Source organism: Sphaeramia orbicularis, chromosome 21, assembly GCF_902148855.1.
Source record: "Sphaeramia orbicularis chromosome 21, fSphaOr1.1, whole genome shotgun sequence".
NCBI lineage: Eukaryota > Metazoa > Chordata > Actinopteri > Kurtiformes > Apogonidae > Sphaeramia > Sphaeramia orbicularis.
In genome coordinates this window covers 40,433,634-40,455,347 of record NC_043977.1, presented here as the reverse complement: position 1 = coordinate 40,455,347, position 21,714 = coordinate 40,433,634, and the positions used below count along the sequence as shown (strand labels likewise).

At 38.9% G+C, this 21,714-nt stretch overlaps 1 protein-coding gene across 4 annotated transcripts; it reads left to right on the top strand.

Moving 5' to 3' along the window:
• Positions 1–4: 4 nt before the first annotated feature.
• Positions 5–21,022, top strand: cpap (centrosome assembly and centriole elongation protein). Of its 4 annotated transcripts, XM_030125574.1 has the most exons (20): positions 5–83; positions 599–933; positions 2,771–2,897; positions 3,025–3,072; positions 3,127–3,249; positions 3,393–3,513; positions 4,244–4,349; positions 4,551–5,210; positions 5,984–6,800; positions 7,837–7,969; positions 8,078–8,243; positions 9,565–9,696; positions 9,782–9,895; positions 12,259–12,373; positions 13,876–14,012; positions 14,149–14,223; positions 14,429–14,569; positions 16,228–16,312; positions 16,551–16,671; positions 20,306–21,022. In XM_030125574.1, exons 2-20 carry the CDS (start codon positions 628–630, stop codon positions 20,496–20,498), a joined length of 3,720 nt encoding a protein of 1,239 aa, XP_029981434.1. In that variant the 5' UTR covers positions 5–83; positions 599–627; the 3' UTR covers positions 20,499–21,022. The 4 variants fall into 4 exon arrangements, with proteins under 4 accessions (XP_029981434.1, XP_029981433.1, XP_029981431.1 ...); XM_030125573.1 differs by having other exon boundaries at positions 3,025–3,249; positions 4,554–5,210; XM_030125571.1 differs by having other exon boundaries at positions 3,025–3,249.
• The last annotated feature ends 692 nt before the right edge of the window (positions 21,023–21,714 follow it).

The following is a 21,714-nucleotide window of genomic DNA, read 5'->3' as shown; positions in this document are numbered from 1 at the left end:
GGCGGCAGGCTTCGAAACTTTTGTTTATGTGTGTTTAATGCAAGGTTGTACGTCATTTTTAACGATTTTGACATCTGTTACAGGTAACTTTAAGTACTTTTCAAAAACTTTGATAATTAATGCGAGTTTCTCCGAATCGTTAAAACACTGTACTCTGTAAAAAAAAAAAATCTTACTGTATTTCCATTACTTGAGTTAACAGGCAGGCAAGGATCTCAACGGAAGCCCAGCCTTTTAAACACAAGTACAAATGTAGTAAAAAGCATAGAAAAGGACTTAAAAGTATTGACTAAAGCGTGAGGAATAAGGTTTTAACTTTTAAACTTTGTCACTCATGCAGTTAAGATGAGTTGTGATATAGTTTTCTGTTGATAACCAAACAACTACTAATTAATGTAACCTTAATCACCTGTTAATGGTAGCTGTTTCCTCCGTTGTCCATTTTAAAGCACATCTTACTTGCTGTACTTAAAGCTGGTCCTATATATACTTTTCCTGGATTTGGATGTCATTTGCGACACCGATTCTGTTTATTCGCGGTGTGACTACTTAACTCTTGACCTGTCACTATAATCTGTCGTCCTAATCCTCGGATTAGACAGGCTCGCCTGAGACAACACGGTCACCATGTCATCTCCAGACGGACTGCAGTCGGACTTCTTGGCCAGGTGGATGCCCAGTAGCGCCAGAGCCGGCGTGATCCTCAGCCCCTGCCCGGATTTGGCTGCTTCTTTACGACACATCCCTCCCTCACTGGGACCGAACGACTCCTTCACCTCCGACTTCGCCCCTCTGCCGGCCTCCGTAGACAGCAGCTGCGTCGATGTGGATGGCTCTGGAGGAGCCAGACCTGGAACTGATGGAGAAATAGAAAGTCCAGGGGAGATGGCAACAGAAACGCAGGATCTGACTGTGATGATGAAGCTAGACCAGGTATTTATGTTTTAACCCATAAAGACCCAGTGCTACTTTTGTGACTGTTCCCAAATGATTTTTTTCCTCTATTTTTAGTCATTTGTAAGTGATTTATCACCATTTCTGGTAATATTATCCTCTGTATTTAACATTTTTCAATGTAAATCATGTATTTCCCTATATGTAATTCACTGATCATGGAGATGTTCATGAAAACTTAGAGTAAATTCAAAGGTTATTATATCAGAAACAAAAAAAGTGATCCTTTCAGCAACTATATCAATAGCTGAATGTAAAAACAAGTGTCTCCATCCACTGTCATTGATTAAACTCCATGGGTTTTACTGGTGAATCAGTGATGTAGAAGGTGGTGGTGTTTCCACGTTCACTGCAGAGCCTCTGAACATCCAAATGGGTCATATCTGATTATAATTTAAACCAGAGAAACTGCATTTTACCTCAATTATTTACATGTATTGATAGGATTAGTGGGTCAACAGGTATTAAACAGTTTAGATCAGTTAATGATTTTGGTCGCCGGTGGCTGTTTGGGTCTTTATGGGTTAATATCACCATCCTTTTTCGCAGATGATTTTATAGGGCTGATAAAGATAAACTCTGTATTGTATAGGCTGCATTTCCCCTGAACTCTGTTGAAGTACCAGCTGAAAATGACAGCTCTTCTTTGCATGACAGACATTAACATAATAAATTAAACTTATTTGAGAGTTAATTTTCCACAGGAGTGGAAATTAATTACACAAATACTGTACTAGTATTTGTACAGTTTTAAACTACTTTACTTATATATTTCCATTTTTTATTACTGTACTCTACTTCTCAGAGGCAAATACTAGTTACTTCCGACATTAAGGTTTTACCCAGTGGGTAGTATGGCAAAGTTGAATTTTAATTAATTTATTTAACCTTTATTTAACCAGGTAACACCCACTGACCTCGAGATCTCAACTGCAAGGGCGACCTGGCCAAAAGATCAGCAATATATGTCAGAATAAGAAATACAAGTTAAAAGACAGACTTCAAACAATAAATTATAATAAGCAGTAGTTTAGAGGATTGTAAACAGTTAAATTTTTTTAAAGCTCAGTTTTTGATGGTTTTAGTAACAGTTTAAAAATACAGGCACAGACTAATGGTGTCTCATTTGTTGAATAAATAGTGCAAAATACAACTTAGTTTAAAAAAACAGAATTAAAACATGTAGTTTATTTGCATAATTATTTATTATAGAGTTGTTTATTAATAGAAATATACATGGTGAGTCAAAATAGCTACCCATTTGAGACTTGGGTCTTTCTGCCATTGATGAAGGTGTTGGTCATTCTGATGGCAGTGAGAATGAAGGATCTTCTGCAACATTAGGTCTTACTGAGCAGTGAGATGAGTTGTCCACTGCAGCTGACACTCCAGCTACAATGTAGTCAAAAGGACGATCGGAAATGTCAACCCTGTCTTCCACCTTATCCATCTCTCCACTCTCCTCACTGAGTGCAGCATGGAAACATTTTAATAGATAGTGTTTTATTATCAAACTGAATTGTTGTATAGTACTTTTTTAATGTAATTTTTTCCACAGGTTATGAAGTAACATGAAAGTATTATTTTGTGGTGAAAATGCTTGTTTCTAAGCCAAATAACAAAATGCTCATGTTTATGTACTGTATTTGTCCATTAAGAAACTATTTTGGAAACCATTTTGTATGTGTATGGTAATCAGAAGCCATGGAGGTTGGTTGAAATGCACCAGAGCCTCTGAAAAATACACTGGGGCATGTATTAGCTACAGGGATAATTTTTGTAATTATTTAATGAAAAATGTTGTGTTTTTTTGTAGTTAAGGAAGTGGCAACAGCACATGCAAGAGGAGCTTAAAGCTCATCAGTTGGAGGAGCTGCTTTGTCTCCAGGAGGAACAGCAAAGGCTGCTGGGAATGATAAATGGATCCCAACACTGCACAGAAAGTAAGGGGAGGAATTACCTAAGCAACTGCCAAAGTTCTCTAAGGATGTGAAACCCATACAGTGGATTGGGATGTGCAATATCTGCCTTGTATATGTGTTTCGTCATTTGTTGTACTGTATTTTACAGATCACACAGAGAGTTCAGGGCTGCCAGGAGCAGACTGGGGTGAAGACACACTCCAAGCAGCCTCTTATCACAGAGGAAGTTTACACAACCCTATCATTAACCACCATGGACAGACACAGGGCTCCACCTGTGGCCTCCAACAGGAACAAGAAGTCATATCGACAGAAAGACAACAATGTCTATCTAGAGGTCACAACACTGAGGTGGAGGACAGTGAGGAAGAAGGTGAATATCTTCAGGTGTTTACTTGTATTCATACAGAGCCTACTCAACATTTCATTCATTTAATATGTGAGTTGTTTATGGTTTTGAGAAAAAGGATGAATCATCTCTCCTAGACATGAATCACAAAAGTGTGTTTCTCACAGGTTTGTGGAATTCTAGAGATGATGGGCAGGATCAGGATGTTGATGCCACATTAATACCTCACTATGGTGCTGCTTTGGTTGAAGACAGTGACAGACGAGATGATAATACATTGCATGACAGGTAATTGTATAAGATGCCATATTGTGCTGAGTTTTAAGATGAAACAAACAGAAGAAGTTGGTCAGTGTATATGTTAGTACGGTAGTAAGGTTTTTGTTTCAAACATGGGCATTAAAAAGATTATGGACACAGATAAACTTTATTTATCTCTGGGATTAATTCACTTTTCTCTCAGCATAGGAAAACCAAGAAGACCAAAATTTAATAAGCAACAATCAGTCTATCAGTCATCAGAATAATGTATTAGCATTAGTTACTAAAAGGAGTAAAATTAGTATAATAATTGGTTAGTTGCTTTCTTTTCAAATACAATAATAAAATTTAAATGAATAAGATTAATATTCTTTGTCAGAATAAAAAGGGAAAAGTCTAATTTTCCTAAAAAGTTGTTTTTTGTGTGTTTTTAATTTTATGTTTGATTATGTTTAATTTGAAATGATTCTATTTTTTGTCATAAATTTTTTTTTTTAGAAATTTTACTCTTCTTTTAGACAATGAAAAAGCAAGTAAAACACTGTCATTTTTCATATATATGTTGTATTTATGTAAAGGGAATTCTATTTATTAACTGATTGTTTCTGAAAAGAAAATCAAATGAGCAAAAACATACTCAGACCAAAGTCATGTAACTGAAACATACCAATGTGGTTTTTCTGTTTATTCTTATATATAGTATGAGTATCTGACTGATTTGCTTGCCCTGTGTCTGTTTTTGTTTTATTTTTTTCAGACCTATAAAGCCAGGAATTGGTGGTCAGAAGCAGACGTTTGAGGAGTTGCTGGAGGAACAGCTGAGGCTTGAGGAGCAGAGGCTGAAATCCATCAAACAGCAACAGGTTAGAGAACATAAAAAGGATCTGCATGTGAAGCAGTGAACGTTACACTGTTGGTCAGTACTTAATGAAAGCAGTGAAAAGTGTTTAAATCATTCTAATACATAATCTACACTTAAGTTGATGTGTATATATAATTGTTCCTATTAGCAGATAGAGTTTCTTTGAGTATTAAGAGAAATTCACTTTAAGTCTCTTCTTCAGCAGAGCGCAGATTCCATTCCTAAAAGGGCCTTTCTGAAGCGGGGAGAGGGTCTTTCAAGATTTACCAATCGTAAGCCTGCCGCTATCTCAAAAGGAGCCACAAATGGCACCCACAGGCTTCCTGTACAACGTAAAATCGCCATACTCAACAAAGAAAACAGGCTTAAAGGCTGTTCTTCACCACCTCAGGGCATCAGAGTTGAGAGCAAGGCAGCACGGACAAAGATTTTGGGTATCCACCAAAGACGGAACACAGAAGAGTCTGCCCAAACCTACACAGAAGGCAGGCAGACCAAACGATACCCAGCACATCAATCAGGGCCGGGAGAGGAGCAGAATAGCAGGAAAGTTGGTTCAGCAGTTGAGATTGTGAAGCAAACTGGGTCTCACAGCATGGAGCCAAATCCAGTGAGTGTGTTAGAAGGGACTAGAAAGACTGAGAGTATTCTCATCAGAAAGAAAAGCTCGGATTCAGGAGTGGAATCCCCCGAGGGAGAAAAAGAAGAAGCAGGATTTCCACAGGACTCGTTTGAGCTCCAGGAAAAGCTCTGGCGTGAGTGTAACTGGCGCCTGGAAAGTATGGAGCAGGGAGAGTTCGAGCTCCTGGAGCAAGCGGCTGAAGAATTATCCTTCTCATCCAACTCCTCCTTTGTCATGAAGGTACTGTATTCAGCTGTGATTGTGTTGGTAGATACACTATTGATCCTTCCTCCAGGAAATGACAGGAGTAACAGCAGCAGCAATCGCATTCAGTCGTCACAAGCACTGTGTGATTAAAACAGCACTCTAAGATAATGCAAACACTCTAAGATAAAAACTAATCAGTAAAAAATTATGAAAGAATAAGAATATAGACAAGAATATACAGTTGTAAGCTGAAAAAGTGCTATATGTGCAAAAACTGTAGAGGTGTATAAAACCAGGGAAATGTAAGAAAATGTACAAGTGCAACTGGGTTTTGTTTGATGGGTTGTGAACATCCATCTTCATCCTGATAACATTCTATGGATTTCAATGGGGTTCAGGTCTGGGACTTAGGAGTGGTCCCTTTTTTCAGAGCTGTACTCAGAATTAGCAAAGCAATAATGTAGTCAACACTAAAGAACTTTCAGCAATTCAAGCCTAGTTACCTCTGCCAAGGAGGTTATGTTTTTGCCGGCGTTGGTTTGTCTGTGTCTGTCTGTCTGTCCGTGTGCAAGATAACTCAAAAAGTTATGAATGGATTTGGATGAAAATTTAAGGAAATGTTGATACTGGCACAAAGAACAAATGATTACATTTTGGTGGTGATCAGGGGTCGGGGGGGCCACTGATCTGCCTTGGTGGAGGTCTGTGCTCTCAGAGTGCTTTCCTAGTTTATTTTGTTTTTTCATATTATATTTCTAGTTAGTAAATATCAAATGTCGTTTTTAACATTGTTCTTGTGCTTGTAGGTTCTTCAAATGGACCGGGAGCTGCAGGTCGCCAAGGGACGCCATCAGCGACGCCTCTCCTCCACTCCTATTAAATCACCTCCAAGAGATGCACCTCAGAGGCACAGCAGTAGTACGGCATGTAATGAGATCTGCAGCAGCTCTGAGGACTCGGACTCTCAGATCAGAGACGGTATGCTGAAGTCTAAAGTGGGCTTTAACGATAAAAAACAACAGGACAGAGAGAGAAACGACAGACACGATCATTCTAACATTTCATCCTGTGGTGAATCTGAGTTTGAAGACCAGAATGCAGCTGTAAATTCACCGTCCGTTCCCAGCACTCTTTGCTTCCCTGTACAGTCTAATCCTCCATATGACAAGCGGTCGTATCAAGATGATGACAGTTGCAGGGATTCAGCTTCAGATGTGACTCAAGGCGATGACGCTGAAAGTGACGGCGTCCTCAGCAACACTGACAATGACACTCTGACAGAGGGCAATGATGGGCAGCAGGGGAGAATCGTGTTTGACGACGACGACACGTGGAATGACCTGGAGGAGGCCGCCGGCACCAGCTGTGACAGCAGAGGAGTCGTCTCCAAGGCAACAGGCAGCGGAAGCTCACCACCAGAGCGCACTCTGCTGAGGAAGGTGGCAGTGAGCAAAGTTGTGGGGACGGTCACTTTAACCAATCAGGAGCCAGATCCTCTGCCACCTCCTCCCACCTCTCAGCTTATGACAAAGTTGTTCCCATCACTGAAGCCGAAGGTGCAGAATACACCTGTCACTGTTTCCTCAGCAGCTGGAGAGTCCCGAAAAGCAGAGGAGGAAGCAGGTGGGACATAAATACTTCTATCTTGTGTTAACGTCACAGTCTGCCAGTTCTGTATTAGAGCAAGAGGTTGTAAGGTTAAATAATACTGTAGGTGGCCCATAGGTCTGTGTAGTCGAAACCTGTGATACAGGAGTCAATTCACTAAACTGTCATAGTAAAGAAATATACACCAACACATGCTTTAAATCTGAGGTAGAACATTAACATTCTTATTTGTTCAGCATTCACATTTATCTGTAATGTCAAATGTCATAGCCGTCATTACAGGATTCTCTCAGGAAACAATTAGTGTCATAACAGATTAATTACAAATGTGCATTGATAGCCTGTGTCAGGGGTATTCAAATCCGGTCCTCGAGGGCCAGTGTCCTGCATGTTTTGGACATTTCCCTCTTCCAGCACACCTGGAAGCCATTACATCATTATCAGGCTTCTGCAGAGCTTGATGATGAGCTGATCATTAATTGAACCAGGTGTGCTGGAAGAGGGGACGCCTATGTGCTCTCCAGAAGTGCACTACTCATTAAAATCAATAGTATTTTTGAGAATTTCATTTCATAATACATTTCATTTCATAATACATTTCATTTCATAATACACTGGTATCATAATAAATAAATAAATAAATTTGTTATACCCTGTGTAGCTTTTGTTTATAATGAAGCAAGTGAAATTTGTATCAAGATGGAGTACTTATAAAAGAACAATGTTGTTATTTTTCAGTTCATTGTTTTTGTCTGGAAAAATCCACATTCACAGTTTAAGAATTAATGTGTAAAAATGCTTGTGAGATTGGCACCAGTGTAAATTTTTGCTTTAAAAATATCATTTATTGCTTAATTGTACTTATGTATTTTTGTGAAACGTCATGGCTGTATTATATCATGTCCTCACTTTAAGTTCTAACTTTAATAAATGAAAGGGAACAAATTCATAGAAGCCTACATCTCACAAGGACTATAGGTGCACACAGCTGATTGGGTCATAAAGTCAAAACCTGTTATTATATTTTCTGCTTGTTTGTCATCGTGCTCAGGTCAGCATGTCCAATCGCAACAGCTGAGACAGAGATTGGTGGAACTGGAGATTGAAATTGAACGTTTTAAGAAGGAGAACGCCGCCCTCTGCAAACTCAGACAAGAAAATGAGAAACACCAGGAAAGTCTGAGGTGACCTTTTAGGCTTTTTTGTTAGTTTATTTTTCTTTTACGCTGTTTTAATACCTGCTGAATTCCACAATGAGTTCATGTGTTTTATTTTACTGTCATTGTTTGTAGAAAAGAGCGTTTGGAGTTCGAGCAGATGAGGACAGAGGAACTTTCCAAGTTTGAGGAGTACAAGAAAGAGGAAAACAGGAAGCTGCAGAAGGAGCGCAAACTGTTTGAGAAACATGTGTCAGCTGCCAGAGCTATTCCCGACAAGAAGGAAAGAGAGGAGATCCAGGTGACACAGCTCATACAACAATCACCATGACTTAAGTTAACTTCACTGTGTTGTTTGAAGTTCAGATCTCTAATGTTTTCCACAGACTGATTTTTGTATATTTGATACTATATGGGAGATTGCAGTGCAAAAATGTCGCTGCTATAGAATTAAATGAAATATAGGGCTAACATAGAAATTAAATTGTTGAAGTTAATATTTTTTTTAGCTTTAAGATAGATTTAGCTTGGTTTTTCACCATGGTTCAATCTTTATTGCTACAATCCAATCTTTGTACTTAAATCATACCATTGGGTGCAAATGAAACTAAAGTTACATTTCTAGTCAAAGTGAAATTATGCATTGAAATTATATTGTTACTATGGACTATATCATCACCTTCCAGAAATAATTGTAATAATAATAATAATAAGTCTTTTTTTTTTTTAACTAAATCACCAAAAACTCAATTTGTGGTAAAAACGTTTTGTTTTTCCTGAAAAATCAGAAAAAACAAAAATATAGGCAGTTATTTTAGGAAGGTCAGGGTTCCCAATGCGTCCTGGAAAACCTGGAAAATGATTGACCAATTTTCCAGTCATGGAAAACATATGGAAAATGAGAAAAAAGGTCAAATCTCCTGGAAACGGTTAAGTTATCCTGGAAAATTATTTACCCCCCCCCCCCCCCCCCCGCCTTGTGACCTTGTGGGTCTAAACTGAGATGAAAGAAAGGAAATAGTTTTTCAGTGATTTATTGAAAATATACAAGTATTTTTAAAGGAAGTGCATGAGAGAAAGTAAGAGAGAAGAGAAAGTTGAGTTGGAAATTGCCCAACTGAACACTGTAACTCCAGTTTGTCAGGCAAATGAAGTGCTACGCTGTAATCTGTGGGTGTGTTTGCATTATTCTATGATACATTTGTCATAATTATTTTTCATAGATAAATTATAGCCATAGACTGAACATCAAATGTCTGAGTAATAAACATAGAAACAATCTGGGTAAATGCAAGTTACAACTGTACAAAAGAACACTTCCAAAGAATGAGGGGGACAGGGGAATGGATTAGTGTATGACGTGATAACTTGTCTCTGTAGAGGCTGAAAATGTCCCGGAAAAAAATTTCAGGGAAAGAGTGGGAACCCTGAAGGTGATATATGTCAGAATGCTGTTACTTCCCTCTAAACCTACAAAGAAATGACCACATAAATACAAACCAAAGCCGGGTTAGAACTCATACAGCACCCAAGCCCCCTGAAAACCTGAGAGACCCCTGACAGTGCAGTTTTAAATCAGTCGGAATGGCCCTTTAACATGTCGTCTGTATCGTCTCTGTCAGATGTTGAAGCAGCAGCTGAGTTCCCTGCAGGAGGAGCTGAAGAGGAGGGAGAGCCGCTGGGCCTCCACCCACAGCCGCCTCCGCCAGCAGATCGACACCCTGAACCAGGACAACCGCTCACTGCGGGACGAGGTACTGACCAGACCACTGACCCTCAGGAGACTCTATGAGACAAAGAAGGGTTTGGTTCTAAAATATCATTTCTATCTTTGTTGAGGTTTGTATGTTGGAAAAACTTCGCCTTAGTACTTGGAGGAAAACCTCTATGGATGCAGAAAAAGACAAAGAGGGCAGAGACAAGACGTCTGTGATCAAAGGAGTCAAATTTGCTGTAAGTATGTTTATGATCTACATTAATGTGTCTATCCTTAGATACAAGATCAGTTTTGTGTGACAAAACAAACATGATACTGTGGTAGACGTTGTTGGTGTGATTGTCATCTTTCCATCTAATTATCCACCAGGACAGAACATATTTATTTCCATCATTAATCCAAAAAGTCTTCATTAAATATACTCAGCATCAACGAAAAATTCCCCCTCATTTTTTTTTTTTTTTTTGGTGTTTTTTATAAATATTTATTTGAGCAATGATTTCTGGCTGACTTACTTGTAACAGCTCAAAGTATATTGACGACCACTGAATTGTGACCATTTTTGACCGCTTCTGTATGCAGGCATGTGATTGGCTGAAAAATCAATGAGGTAATTTTCCTCAGTGGTTAGTGCCAATTCTGTACTTATAGTCCTGGGACAGATATTGTCTATAAAATGCCCCCAAAAGTGAAGAATAACCAGACTTCAAGAATGATGCCATGCCAAGATTATCTGAGAATCAACGTCACCGTGCCTCGGGTCCAGAATGACCAGAGATGTCAAAAGTATTCCCATTCATTACTCAGGTAGAAGTGGAGATACTAGGGTTAAAAAAGACTTCTGTAGAAGTTGAAGTATCAACTCAAGCTTTTTACTCAAGTAAAAATGGAAAAGTACTGGTTTCAAAACTATCCATCCATTTTCTTCCGCTTTATCCGGGGCCGGGTCGCGGGGGCAACAGTCTAAGCAGGGATGCCCAGACTTCTCTCTCCCCAGACACCTCCTCCAGCTCTTCCGGGGGGACCCCGAGGCGTTCCCAGGCCAGCCGAGAGACATAGTCTCTCCAACGTGTCCTGGGTCTTCCCCAAGGTCTCCTCCTGGTGGGACATGCCCGGAACACCTCCCCAGGGAGGCGTCCAGGAGGCATCCGAAACAGATGCCCGAGCCACCTCAGCTGGCCCCTCTCGATGTGGAGGAGCAGCGGCTCTACTCCGAGCTCCTCCCTGGTGACTGAGCTCCTCACCCTGTCCCTAAGGGTGCGCCCAGCCACCCGACGGAGGAAACTCATTTCGACCGCTTGTATCCGGGATCTTGTCCTTTCGGTCATGACCCAAAGCTCATGACCATAGGTGAGGGTAGGAACGTAGACTGACCGGTAAATCGAGAGCTTTGCCTCTCGGCTCAGCTCCTTCTTCACCACAACAGACCAGTACAGCGACTGCATCACTGCAGACGCTGCACCGATCCGTCTGTCAATCTCATGCTCCATCCTTCCCTCACTCGTGAACAAGACCCCAAGATACTTAAACTCCTCCACTTGGGGTTTCAAAACTACTTAAAGTATAAAAATAAATATAAGGGGAAAAATGCCATTAGGACAAAAGCTTAGGAGGTGCCACAGGGGCCTATAGTGCACTACCCCACCTCCTCAAAAAACATTTTTCTAAAGGAATGCATTAGGCTACGTGTTTCAGCTGCATATATGCCCATTGAAAATGAACCATATAGACCCATAAATGTGTACTACTGAGCATTAACATGTGTTTCATGTAGTGGAAGATACAATGACTAGTTGAAGATAAGTATTGGAATGGTGCAAAAAGTCCCGTATGATGGATCGCCTACAAACCAATAGGGTGTCAGAATGGTATATGTTAATACTTCTCATCTAACCACAATCAAATTCACGCTATCCGGATGGCACGATTTATCTGGATTTTTTAAAAAAAAATTTTTATTTGAATGTTGGCAAACCGGAATGAAAACAAGCTGAAATGAAATAGGAGTAACGAGGCTATTCGGCTGAAAAATAATTACTCCAGTAAAGTGTAGATAACCAAAACTTTCTACTTAAGTAAGGTAACAAAGTATTTGTACTTCGTTACATGACACTTTTTACAATGACCAATCAGAAATCTGGATCCTGTGACAGGATAATGCATGTCCCCACACTGCTGGGGTCACTACAGCCTTAATGGAGCCATGGTCCAGCCTTTTGGCCTGATGTGTCACCCATTGAGCATCTGTGAGATCATTTGGGACAGCCAAATGGTGGTCATACTAGATATTGACTGCTGTGATTTTCAGTTTCATATTGTTTACTTTTCAACAAATTTATTGGCCTTGATCGTTCAGTAAATACACATCATTCATTTCATTTCATGTTAAGAATTATACAGCCAATAAATCAAAACAAAATTGATTTGAAAAAATATAATTAAGCTCCCACAATTAAAAAAAAAATAAAATAAAAATCAAGTGTGAAGTTTTCATTGTTGCTGAGTGTTCATGGATTTACTTAGCTATTAATGTTACTCTGGCTCTGATCGTCCTTTTGTCCCTTCATTTTTGAGTTATTTTAAAACTCTGTGTTCCCAGAGTCCTCTTGCCTCCAGAAGCAGTGGTACCAGCCCCCCACAGATCAGCACTGCTGCAGTCCCTAAAGGGAGTGGCAGGGAGAACGGCCAAGGTGCTGCAGGGTCACTGAGCACAGGTGAGAACGTCGCAGCACATCTTTTTTTGCTCTGATTTGTGGGACACAGATAGCTTCAGGTTTCACCACTTCACCTCCTTCTGACTGAGAACTGAAGCTGTCTCTATAAAACCACCCCACTGCTGCTTTGATTGGTTAGTTCATTCATATTACTGTGTGACTTTGGGTTATAACAACTTAGCTCAGATCCTTGGAAACACAACGGTCACGCAATAATGCACACCAGCTACCTGACAGAGGCAGCAGTAGACACGCTACTCTACAACTGAACACTTGCATAATCAGATTACATCCAGACTTGTTGAGTTGATGTTTAAGGCATCCATCCATGTGCTGTTTTTCCAGAAATCACATACAGTTGATTTATTTGATATTTTTTTAGTTGATATTTACCTATTATATGCTATATGGACAAAAGTATTGGGACATGTTGAATTCAGGTGTTTCTTTTCTAACGGGTCTGGGATACAAAACAATAATAACAAATGTCATAATATAGTTTTATATTGGGATAAATATCATTGCATTGGTTAGTTTTGTTTAAATTGTTATCTTTGCTTCCAAAATGCCTCAGAGATGTTTTTTTTAATGTAATTTCTCTGAACATTGATTTTTTTTTTTTTTTTTATCCATGACTATGATTTCAAATGTTGCACCTCTACATTTCTAAAATATTTTCCATGCACTGATTGTAAATAATAATTTTCTACCACAACGAACCATGTACTTTCTTCACATCTCACTTTAAGAAGCAAAATCTCACGTTAAACTTTAAGGAAATATTGATATTTATAAACTATGTTGGACGGAAATATTGGGACACATTTGGGACATACATTTAACCCATAAAGACCCAAAGAGCCACCAATGACCGAAAGCATCTGCTCATGTAAACAGTTTAATACCTGTTGGTCCACTAATCCTATCAATACATGCAAATAAATGGTGTAAAATACAATTTGTCATCTTTTCATGGTCATCAGATATGACCCATTTGGACGTTGAGAGGCTCCATAGTTACCGTGGAAACTTCGTCATCTTCTACAACATTGATTCACCAATAAAACCGATGGAGTTGGATCAATGACAGTGGATGGACACGCTTACTTTATGTTCAGTTAATGATATATTTAGGTGAAAAAGTAACTTTCTTCAGTTTTCTCTGTTTTTGATATAATAACCCTCAACTTCTATCTGAGCTTTTATGAACATCCACATGAACAGTATATCAAATATGGGAAAATACCTGATGTTCACTGAAAAAAACAAAACAAAACAAAAAACGCAAAATACAGAGGATAAAAAACAAACTGCAAAATACAGAGGATAATGGCATAATAAGTGGTGATAAATCACTTACAAAAACTTAAATATAAAGAAAAAAATACTTTAAAACTGCCACAAAAGTAGAACTGGGTCTTTATGGGTTAATGGGAGATTTTTTGTCCTAAGTGAGCGTCAACAGCTGTGGAAACCTTTTTTCTGTTTGTTGTTGCGAACAGGAATGAAGAGCAGCCTGCGGAAGCCTGCAGGGTCAGACTCCTCCTCCGTGCCCGTTAAGAGGATAGAGGAGAAGTCAACACCATCCGCCAAGACCGAGGAAAACCCAAACCAGGACTCCTCCCTCAGCAGTTCTCCAGTAAGATGCATAAATACAGATGAGTTAGACGTGTCACCAGCCTGTCTTAGTCTGTAATAAATATCCTGTTGAACTGATGGACAGGAGCTACCCACTGTGCGTCTGTTGATGACTGACTGACATGGTTTCGTTCCAGAAAACAGACTCTGACAGTTGTGAGGTGACAGAATTGGAATCAGTTCAGGAGGTGATCACACACCCTGATGGGAAGGTACGAAAAGTAGGAAGAGCTTTCAGAGCTATTCTAATGTGGCTCCTTAATGTCACTCATCCTCCCTCCACCTCTAATTCTAACTCCAGATCCCCATAGTACCATCACCAACAATCATGAACTGTCTGTAACTCTGAATAGTTGAACATATAGTCACAGAAACCGCCTGTTTTTTATTGCTGGTAACTTTCACCTTTAATTCCAGGTGGAGAAGGTTCTGTCAGGTGGCAGTCGCCTTATCATCTTCCCCAATGGGACAAGGAAGGAGGTTTCAGCAGATGGACTGACAATGAAGGTCACCTTCTTCAACGGAGACACCAAACAGATCACAGCCGACCAAAGAGTGGTGAGATCTGTAGAACAAGAGCTTCAGACTCAGCTTTAGTGTCACTAGCGGTATTGTACCCATGGTGCCATTATATGATAGTATAAGTAGAACTTGTCTGCCACCACTATCCATTTGTAAACTACCATTTAATAATGCACTGTGCAGGTAATAATTTGAGCTAACATGTGAGGCATGAAGGGAAGAGCATGTATTTGTTTGGCCTGTCAAGCATGATTCAATTCATACATTGGTAGTAAACTGCAGCCTTCACATTGTAGCATCGTCTGCTAGCTGTAGAAATTTCATGAACGGCAGCATAACCACTTCCAAAAATGGAGTATGGCAGCAGGGATGAAGAATTCAAAGTAGAGAGAGGCTAAAATCGCCCAGCATACCTCACAACATTTGAATACGGACATAAAATTGTGCCTAGTAGATAGTTAGGTAATGTTTCTATTCATTTGGTGAGTTTGGCAGCGATCAGGCCTTTGAAGGCTGAGGAAAATCCGTGCAAACGCCCTCCTGTGCTGCAACATCGATGGGACACAGAATGTGTATTATATAGTAGGAGTCAGTCAACAGACATGATAAAACAAAATGTAGTTACCCAGGTCTCAGTGTTTGTAACTTGAAAAAATCAAAAATATATATGAAAGGTAAATACAATAGAATTAAAAACTACTACAAAATACACAAAAAATAAATAAAATAAACTTCTGAATGTGTACAATACTGCACAATACACAGCAACAGTAACAGTTAAAGTAACTGTATGTAGTAGCAACATGAGCAACAGCAACAGTGAAATAAAATGACAAGTAGTGACTTTAGCAGCATCATGATCTGTTGATAAGGTGAATGGTGGACAGTTTATGGTGGACGGTCTATCCCGTGGGCCAGATTGGACTCTTTGGTAGGCCGGTTTAGGCCCATAGGCTGTATGTTTGACACTCCTGCTCCATAGGCTGTATGTTTGACACTCCTGCTCTAAAAGTTTGTTCCACTTTGATTGTAATTTAAGCAGTTCATGTCCAGCGAATGATCTGAAATAGGACAAAGCTCTAGAAGGACATGTAGGTCACCAAAAAGGGACATAATGGACATGTCAGAATTATAAAACAGGCCTCAGAGAACAAGAAATGTGTGAACAACTTACAGTTACAGCTTCTCCACAGCGATGGAGGCAAGTGAAATGATGGAAGTCGATAATCACAAACCATTCCAACACGTGTCCTGACTGTGTTCATCACTTATAAACCTCATGTTTGTGTAAATACAGACTTGTATGAACCTCTGGACAATGTGACACTGCAGCAAATAGTACAGACAGATCATTGTAACCCTTAAAAGTGTCAAACTTTTGCCTGGTAATACATGATTGTCATATTAATTGAACAAACCATCAGTTATTTCAGCTCAAACAAGTTTAGTTTAATGCAGTGATTTGTCTTGATGGAGTCAAAGATGATAAACATGTCCTCTTTACATGTGCTTTGTGTTTTTGAGTCAGCACTGGACTGTTCACACTGCCTTAAAGCTTCTGAATTGTATTATAAAGTTATAGGTGGATGGGAAGAGTTTTTTTCTCTTTTTTCCAGAGCTCAGAATAGACTTTTAAAGTGTTCTCTGGCATAAGTCTTAAAATCAGTACTAATCGAATCTGTTCATCTGCTCAGATCTACTTCTACTCTGGCACCAAGACCACACACATCACCTACCCAGACGGCATGGAGGTCCTGCACTTCCCCAACAACCAGACGGGTGAGAACAGATGAACCTCAGAACCAGATCACACCAGAACCACCATGACACAAATTCTCCTACTGTCGACTCCATGTTAGAACTGATCTGTGAAAGACAAATGCTGCTTGTCTTCTGGTTTATCTCAGTTTTTCAGTTTGGTTAGGAGGTAAACTTACTTGGCCTCCACGGTTTCATTTTGGGCATCATAGTACAGAGTCTAAATATCAACACGTCCTTCTGTATTTTTCGTCTTCAGAAAAACATTTTCCAGACGGACGCAAGGAGATCACCTACCCAGACCAGACGGTGAAGAACCTGTTCCCCAACGGCCAAGAGGAGAGCGTACTGTCAGACGGGACCGTCATACAGGTCAACCCGTAAGTCACATGTCACAGCTGCAACCCACACACGCCTCTGCTATTTACTGCCATTCAACATAATGATAGTCAGACCCACCCATGTACCACTTAGGCCTGTAACGGTACACATACCAAACTGAACCGTTTCAAACATACCTGTTCGGTTCGGTACACAGCTGTACTGAAACAGCACAGTATGTTGAGAAAAAGAAAAAGGAACCAAAGACGTTGTTCGATGTCAAACTTTAAATCCACACAAGTTCCACACAGACATATTGAAGGACTGCACATTGACCTGAAATACAGAACAGCAGCTGATATAAGGTTAAAAAAACAACCAATATGATGTCAACCTGGAAGGAAGAGATGGATGACCCTCCGCCATCATTACAGTCCCTGTTTGGGATCAGTTCAGGTTCAGGTGAAAGACAACAACGGGGAAAGAGTTTGCCGCCTATGTAAGGTAGTTCTCAAACACTTACACTTGCGCTCTCTCTTTCTCTCACACACAAATACACAAAGTGACCTAAACAGTTTGTTAGCTGTCCTAAAATAAATAATTTGGTTAATTTTGTTGTCAGTGTTGCTCTTAAGTTTGTTAAAAGAGAACACAAGTTTGCCCTCTTGTTAATGTTGCACTTCATGTGAAATTTTTTTGTTGTTATTTTTATGCAGAATGTGAACTGACAGAACTGGGATTACATTTTTGTTGTTTGTTCTAAACTACCTTTCAGGGAAAAGTGCAATAATATTTAAAATAGAATTTAGTAATATTTTATTTATTTTATTTTCTATTTGATTTATAGCAGCAGAATTATATTATTCCTGTTTTTCTATATTCTATTGTCTCTAAAAATTAGGGAGGAAATGTTCAAAAAGTCATAATAAATACATTAAAGACATTTTGAGGGGTTTTCTTTCTTCCCCTACTGAACCGAAAAAAAAACAAAACAAAAAACGAACCGTGGCTTTCAAAACCAAAAACGTACCGAACCAAAAATTTTGAGTACCATTAAAGGCCTAGTACCAGTCTTTCACAAGCCTGATGAATCCTGGCATCGTCCAATCTTTATCCTCTGTCGCAAATTAATGGTTGTTTTAGAAATGAGAAGCTGCTCACTGCATCAGTAAAGCCTGCTATGTACTTTGCCAGAACAGAGAACTTTCTTCTTGTGCCGTGTGAGAACTATTGTGCGATTGGTCAGGTAGTCAAAGTGGGTGTGGCTAATGTGGAAAAGCAGAGGACCCCCCCCCCCCCCCATGAGTTCAGCGCTTGAGTTTCTCCTGACATATGAAATGTTTTGGCCAGAACGAACTGTTCTTGTTTTTGCCACCGTGAGAAGATGAACACATTTCTGTTCTCGCAGAACATGTAGCAACACTTCAAGCAGCAGCTGAAACATAGTAATCACTGCAGTAATGTACTTAGTTACACCCAGGTGGAACCTTTCTTTTTTTTGGCCAGGCTGTACACAGACATCTTCATGGATGTTGTTTCTGATGGAAGGTTTTCCAACCATTTAAAGATTTCAGCCTATGGTGCAGAACCACAATAACTGCTGAGATTTCTCCATCATTCTCAACAGAAAAGATACCACATTGGCCCAAATATTAGCCCAATTTCCATGGATCTTGAATTGCATATTGATTTAATTGGGACATTCATTTTGCATTTCTTTGAGCTTCTTCTTTTTTTTTTTTCTTAAGTTTTGTAAAAAATCTGATTCAATATTAACCCTGCCTGGAAAAAACAACACTAACATTGTTCAGGAAATATTATTAATACATAAATATCCCAGTATGCATACTAACTGTACAGGTCCTGTGTTGTTCTCCTTTAACCCATAAGGACTCATTGTGACATTTGTTGTAGTTCCCAAATGAATTTTCTCTATATTTAACCATCCTTAAGTGGTTTATCACCATTTATTGAAATATTATCTTTTGTATTTTGTGTTTTTGTGAAAATCAGGTATTTTCCAACATTTAATTTGCTGCTCATGTAGATGTTCATAAAAGCTCAGATTAAAGTTGAGGGTTATATCAAAAACAGAAAAAAATTTAGAAAAAGTGACTTTTTCAGCAAAATTTATCAACTGAACATAAATCATCTCCATCCACTGTCATTGATCCAACTCCATGGGTTTTACTGATGTATTAATGCTGTAGAAGATGACAGTGTTTCCACGTTCACTACAGAGCCTCTGAACATCCAAATGGGTCATATGTGATGACCATTAAAAGACAACAAACTGTTTTACACCAATTATTTACATGTATTGATAGGGTTAATGGATCAACAGGGATTAAACAGTTTAGATCAGTGAATGATTTTGGTAGATGGTGGATGTTTGGGTCTTTATGGGTTAATAGATGCACCAACATGGACCTGACACTGAATAACTTAAAATATGCTTTTATTGAACAAATGACACATGAATATCAAATCAACTAAGAAAACATTCATTTAAATAAAGCATTATTGTAAGACCTGATGTTTACCTCCCCCTTTTACCTCAAAATATTCTAAACTCAAAAGAAACATCTGTTTAAGTACAAATATGTGATAAGGAGAATTCATGATCAAATATGAACTCAGTGTGGTGCAAATGTCTGTTAGTCATCAAACTCTTTGACTAAACAATGAGATGTGATCTTTAGACGTTCATCATGCACAAATTATGAACTAGTGTATAAAATATTGTACAGCATTATCCCGTGGGAGGAATTTATGAAATGTAAAAATAACACTGAACATATGAACAAGGGTGTAAAAGTCATTGTAGTTCATGGGCCACATACAGACCATTTAACCTCAAGTGGGTCAGATCAGTAAAATAACTTCTGGCAACTCCAAAATGTTCTTTTAGTGCATACAAGTGAAATTACATGAAAATGTTTGGATGTACAAACTATCCTTTCACAAAAAATGTTAAACCATGAACCTGAGAAGTACAATTTTAATATTCTACATGTTCCAAAATGTTTTGTATTTGCAGATTCACTTGCACTGAATACAGCTGGACATTAACTAATTGTGTGGAATGCTGAATGTTGTCCAGAGTATATGATGTTTTATGTGTCTTTCATATTTCTAGTAACACTTTTATGCTGCTTTTTAGATATTTATGCCGTCAGGGTTTTCCTTCATATTTTAGTTTTTATACTTTTATATACATTTATACTTTTATGGCACCTAGGACGATTGCACTTTTTAATTTTGTTGTACCTGTACAATGACAATAAAGACATTCTATTCACTGATCTGTAAATGCACGTGTAAATGATAAACTGAGGCAGAATATTGTTAAAATTGCATTTATTTTTCTTAAGAAATTTGAGGTTGCTTTTAAAGGATAATTTGTAGATGTGAACATTATCATGTAATTTTACTCTTCACTCGAAAACAGAAAGTTTGTAGTTGTCATTATTTATAGTCATCTTCCTGGTTGGAGGTTGTGTTGGACTGAACATGACCCTTGAACTAAAATGACTGACATCATTGACATAGGCAGGTGTATGAGGCTGATGATTTGTAAAAATACAAAATATTCAGATGAACAAAAACACCAGCCGAGCACTGAAGTCCTCCACAAACCTCAGCACTCCTGTCCCTCCTTTCCATGAACACTAACAGGTGGATGTGTTTCAGGGACGGCAGTAAGGAGATCCACTTCAACACGGGGCAGAAGGAGATCCACACCCCAGACTACAAGAGTAGGGAGTATCCAGACGGCACCGTGAAGACTGTCTACTCTGACGGCAGACAGGAAACCCACTACCCCACTGGACGAGTCAGGGTTAAAGACAAAGACGGAAACGTCATCCTGGACAACAGGGCGTAGCAGGCAATCTCTGAATATGACTGGTACTTTACATGGAGGTCAAAGGTCAGATGATGGGGATTTGGTGCTTTCCGCCTTTAGCTCAGTTCTCAGTACTTGAACCTGTTGGCCTTATCAGAGGTAAAGCTGCAGCTCAACACCCACAGCTAACGTCAGGAGTCTATCAATTCTGACCCTTAGTCACATGACTCTAACATGGGAGAGCAAATTAATCTTAAGACATTTGCTCTCTCGTGTTAGAGTCGTGACTAAGGGACCTTCCAGATGAATATCTATTAAAGACAAAGCTTTTATTTATTCATGTTTTAACTGAACTCAGACTGAAAAAGACTTTAAAAATGTGTACACTTTAGCTGGAAAAACTAAAGAAACCTCAAGAAACTAAATACAGTCACTCACATGTTCTAGTGTGTGAAATGTTTATGGTTTTTGTTGTCTGCATTAATTTTAATTTGTAAAAATGTTAAATAGATATTTATTCTCTCCACTGAATGTTTTTGTAAAATAAATGTTTTTTAAATCAACCATCATGGGGTGAAGTTTGTTGTGGTCCAGACATGAATGAGAAGGAAACATTTAGGATCAGATGGTTTTAAACTTTAATGTGAACACAAAAACCAAACAAACAAAAAACACTGCTCTGTGGCAATGCTGCTGCAACATCTAAAAAAACTAAGAACAGGCAGCCAAGCAGCAAAACTCAAACAGGATAGTGTCAGAACACACATCAGCAGGACCTGGAGGGGATGAGATGAACAGAAATGATGACACTGCTACTTATAAGAATTTTAATGACAGTGTAACAACCTGAACCAGGTGTTGACCTCAGGGTCTATTTGTAGATATTACAAGTAAATACATTAAAGAAATACTGGAACTATCTTATATATGTTTTAAAACAGAAGTGGACTGTGTGTGTGTGTGTGTGTGTGTGTGTTGGGCATCACAAAATCTGGAAAGAGCTGACTGCTGCAGTGTTGTGTATTTTTGGTCAAGGAAGAAACTAGCAAAAATGGCTAGGACCAATATTTTGAGAGGTATTAGTAATTTTGGAAGACAATAGCCTTACAATCATGTTGCTATGCTCATGACTGTTGACAGGAAGTGCAGTACCACACTGCATGATGGGAAATGAAGTTAAAAACATTTACTAACTTCAATCCCTAGATATCGGTATTAATATATTAATTGTCATTTAAACTTTAAAGAATTACCA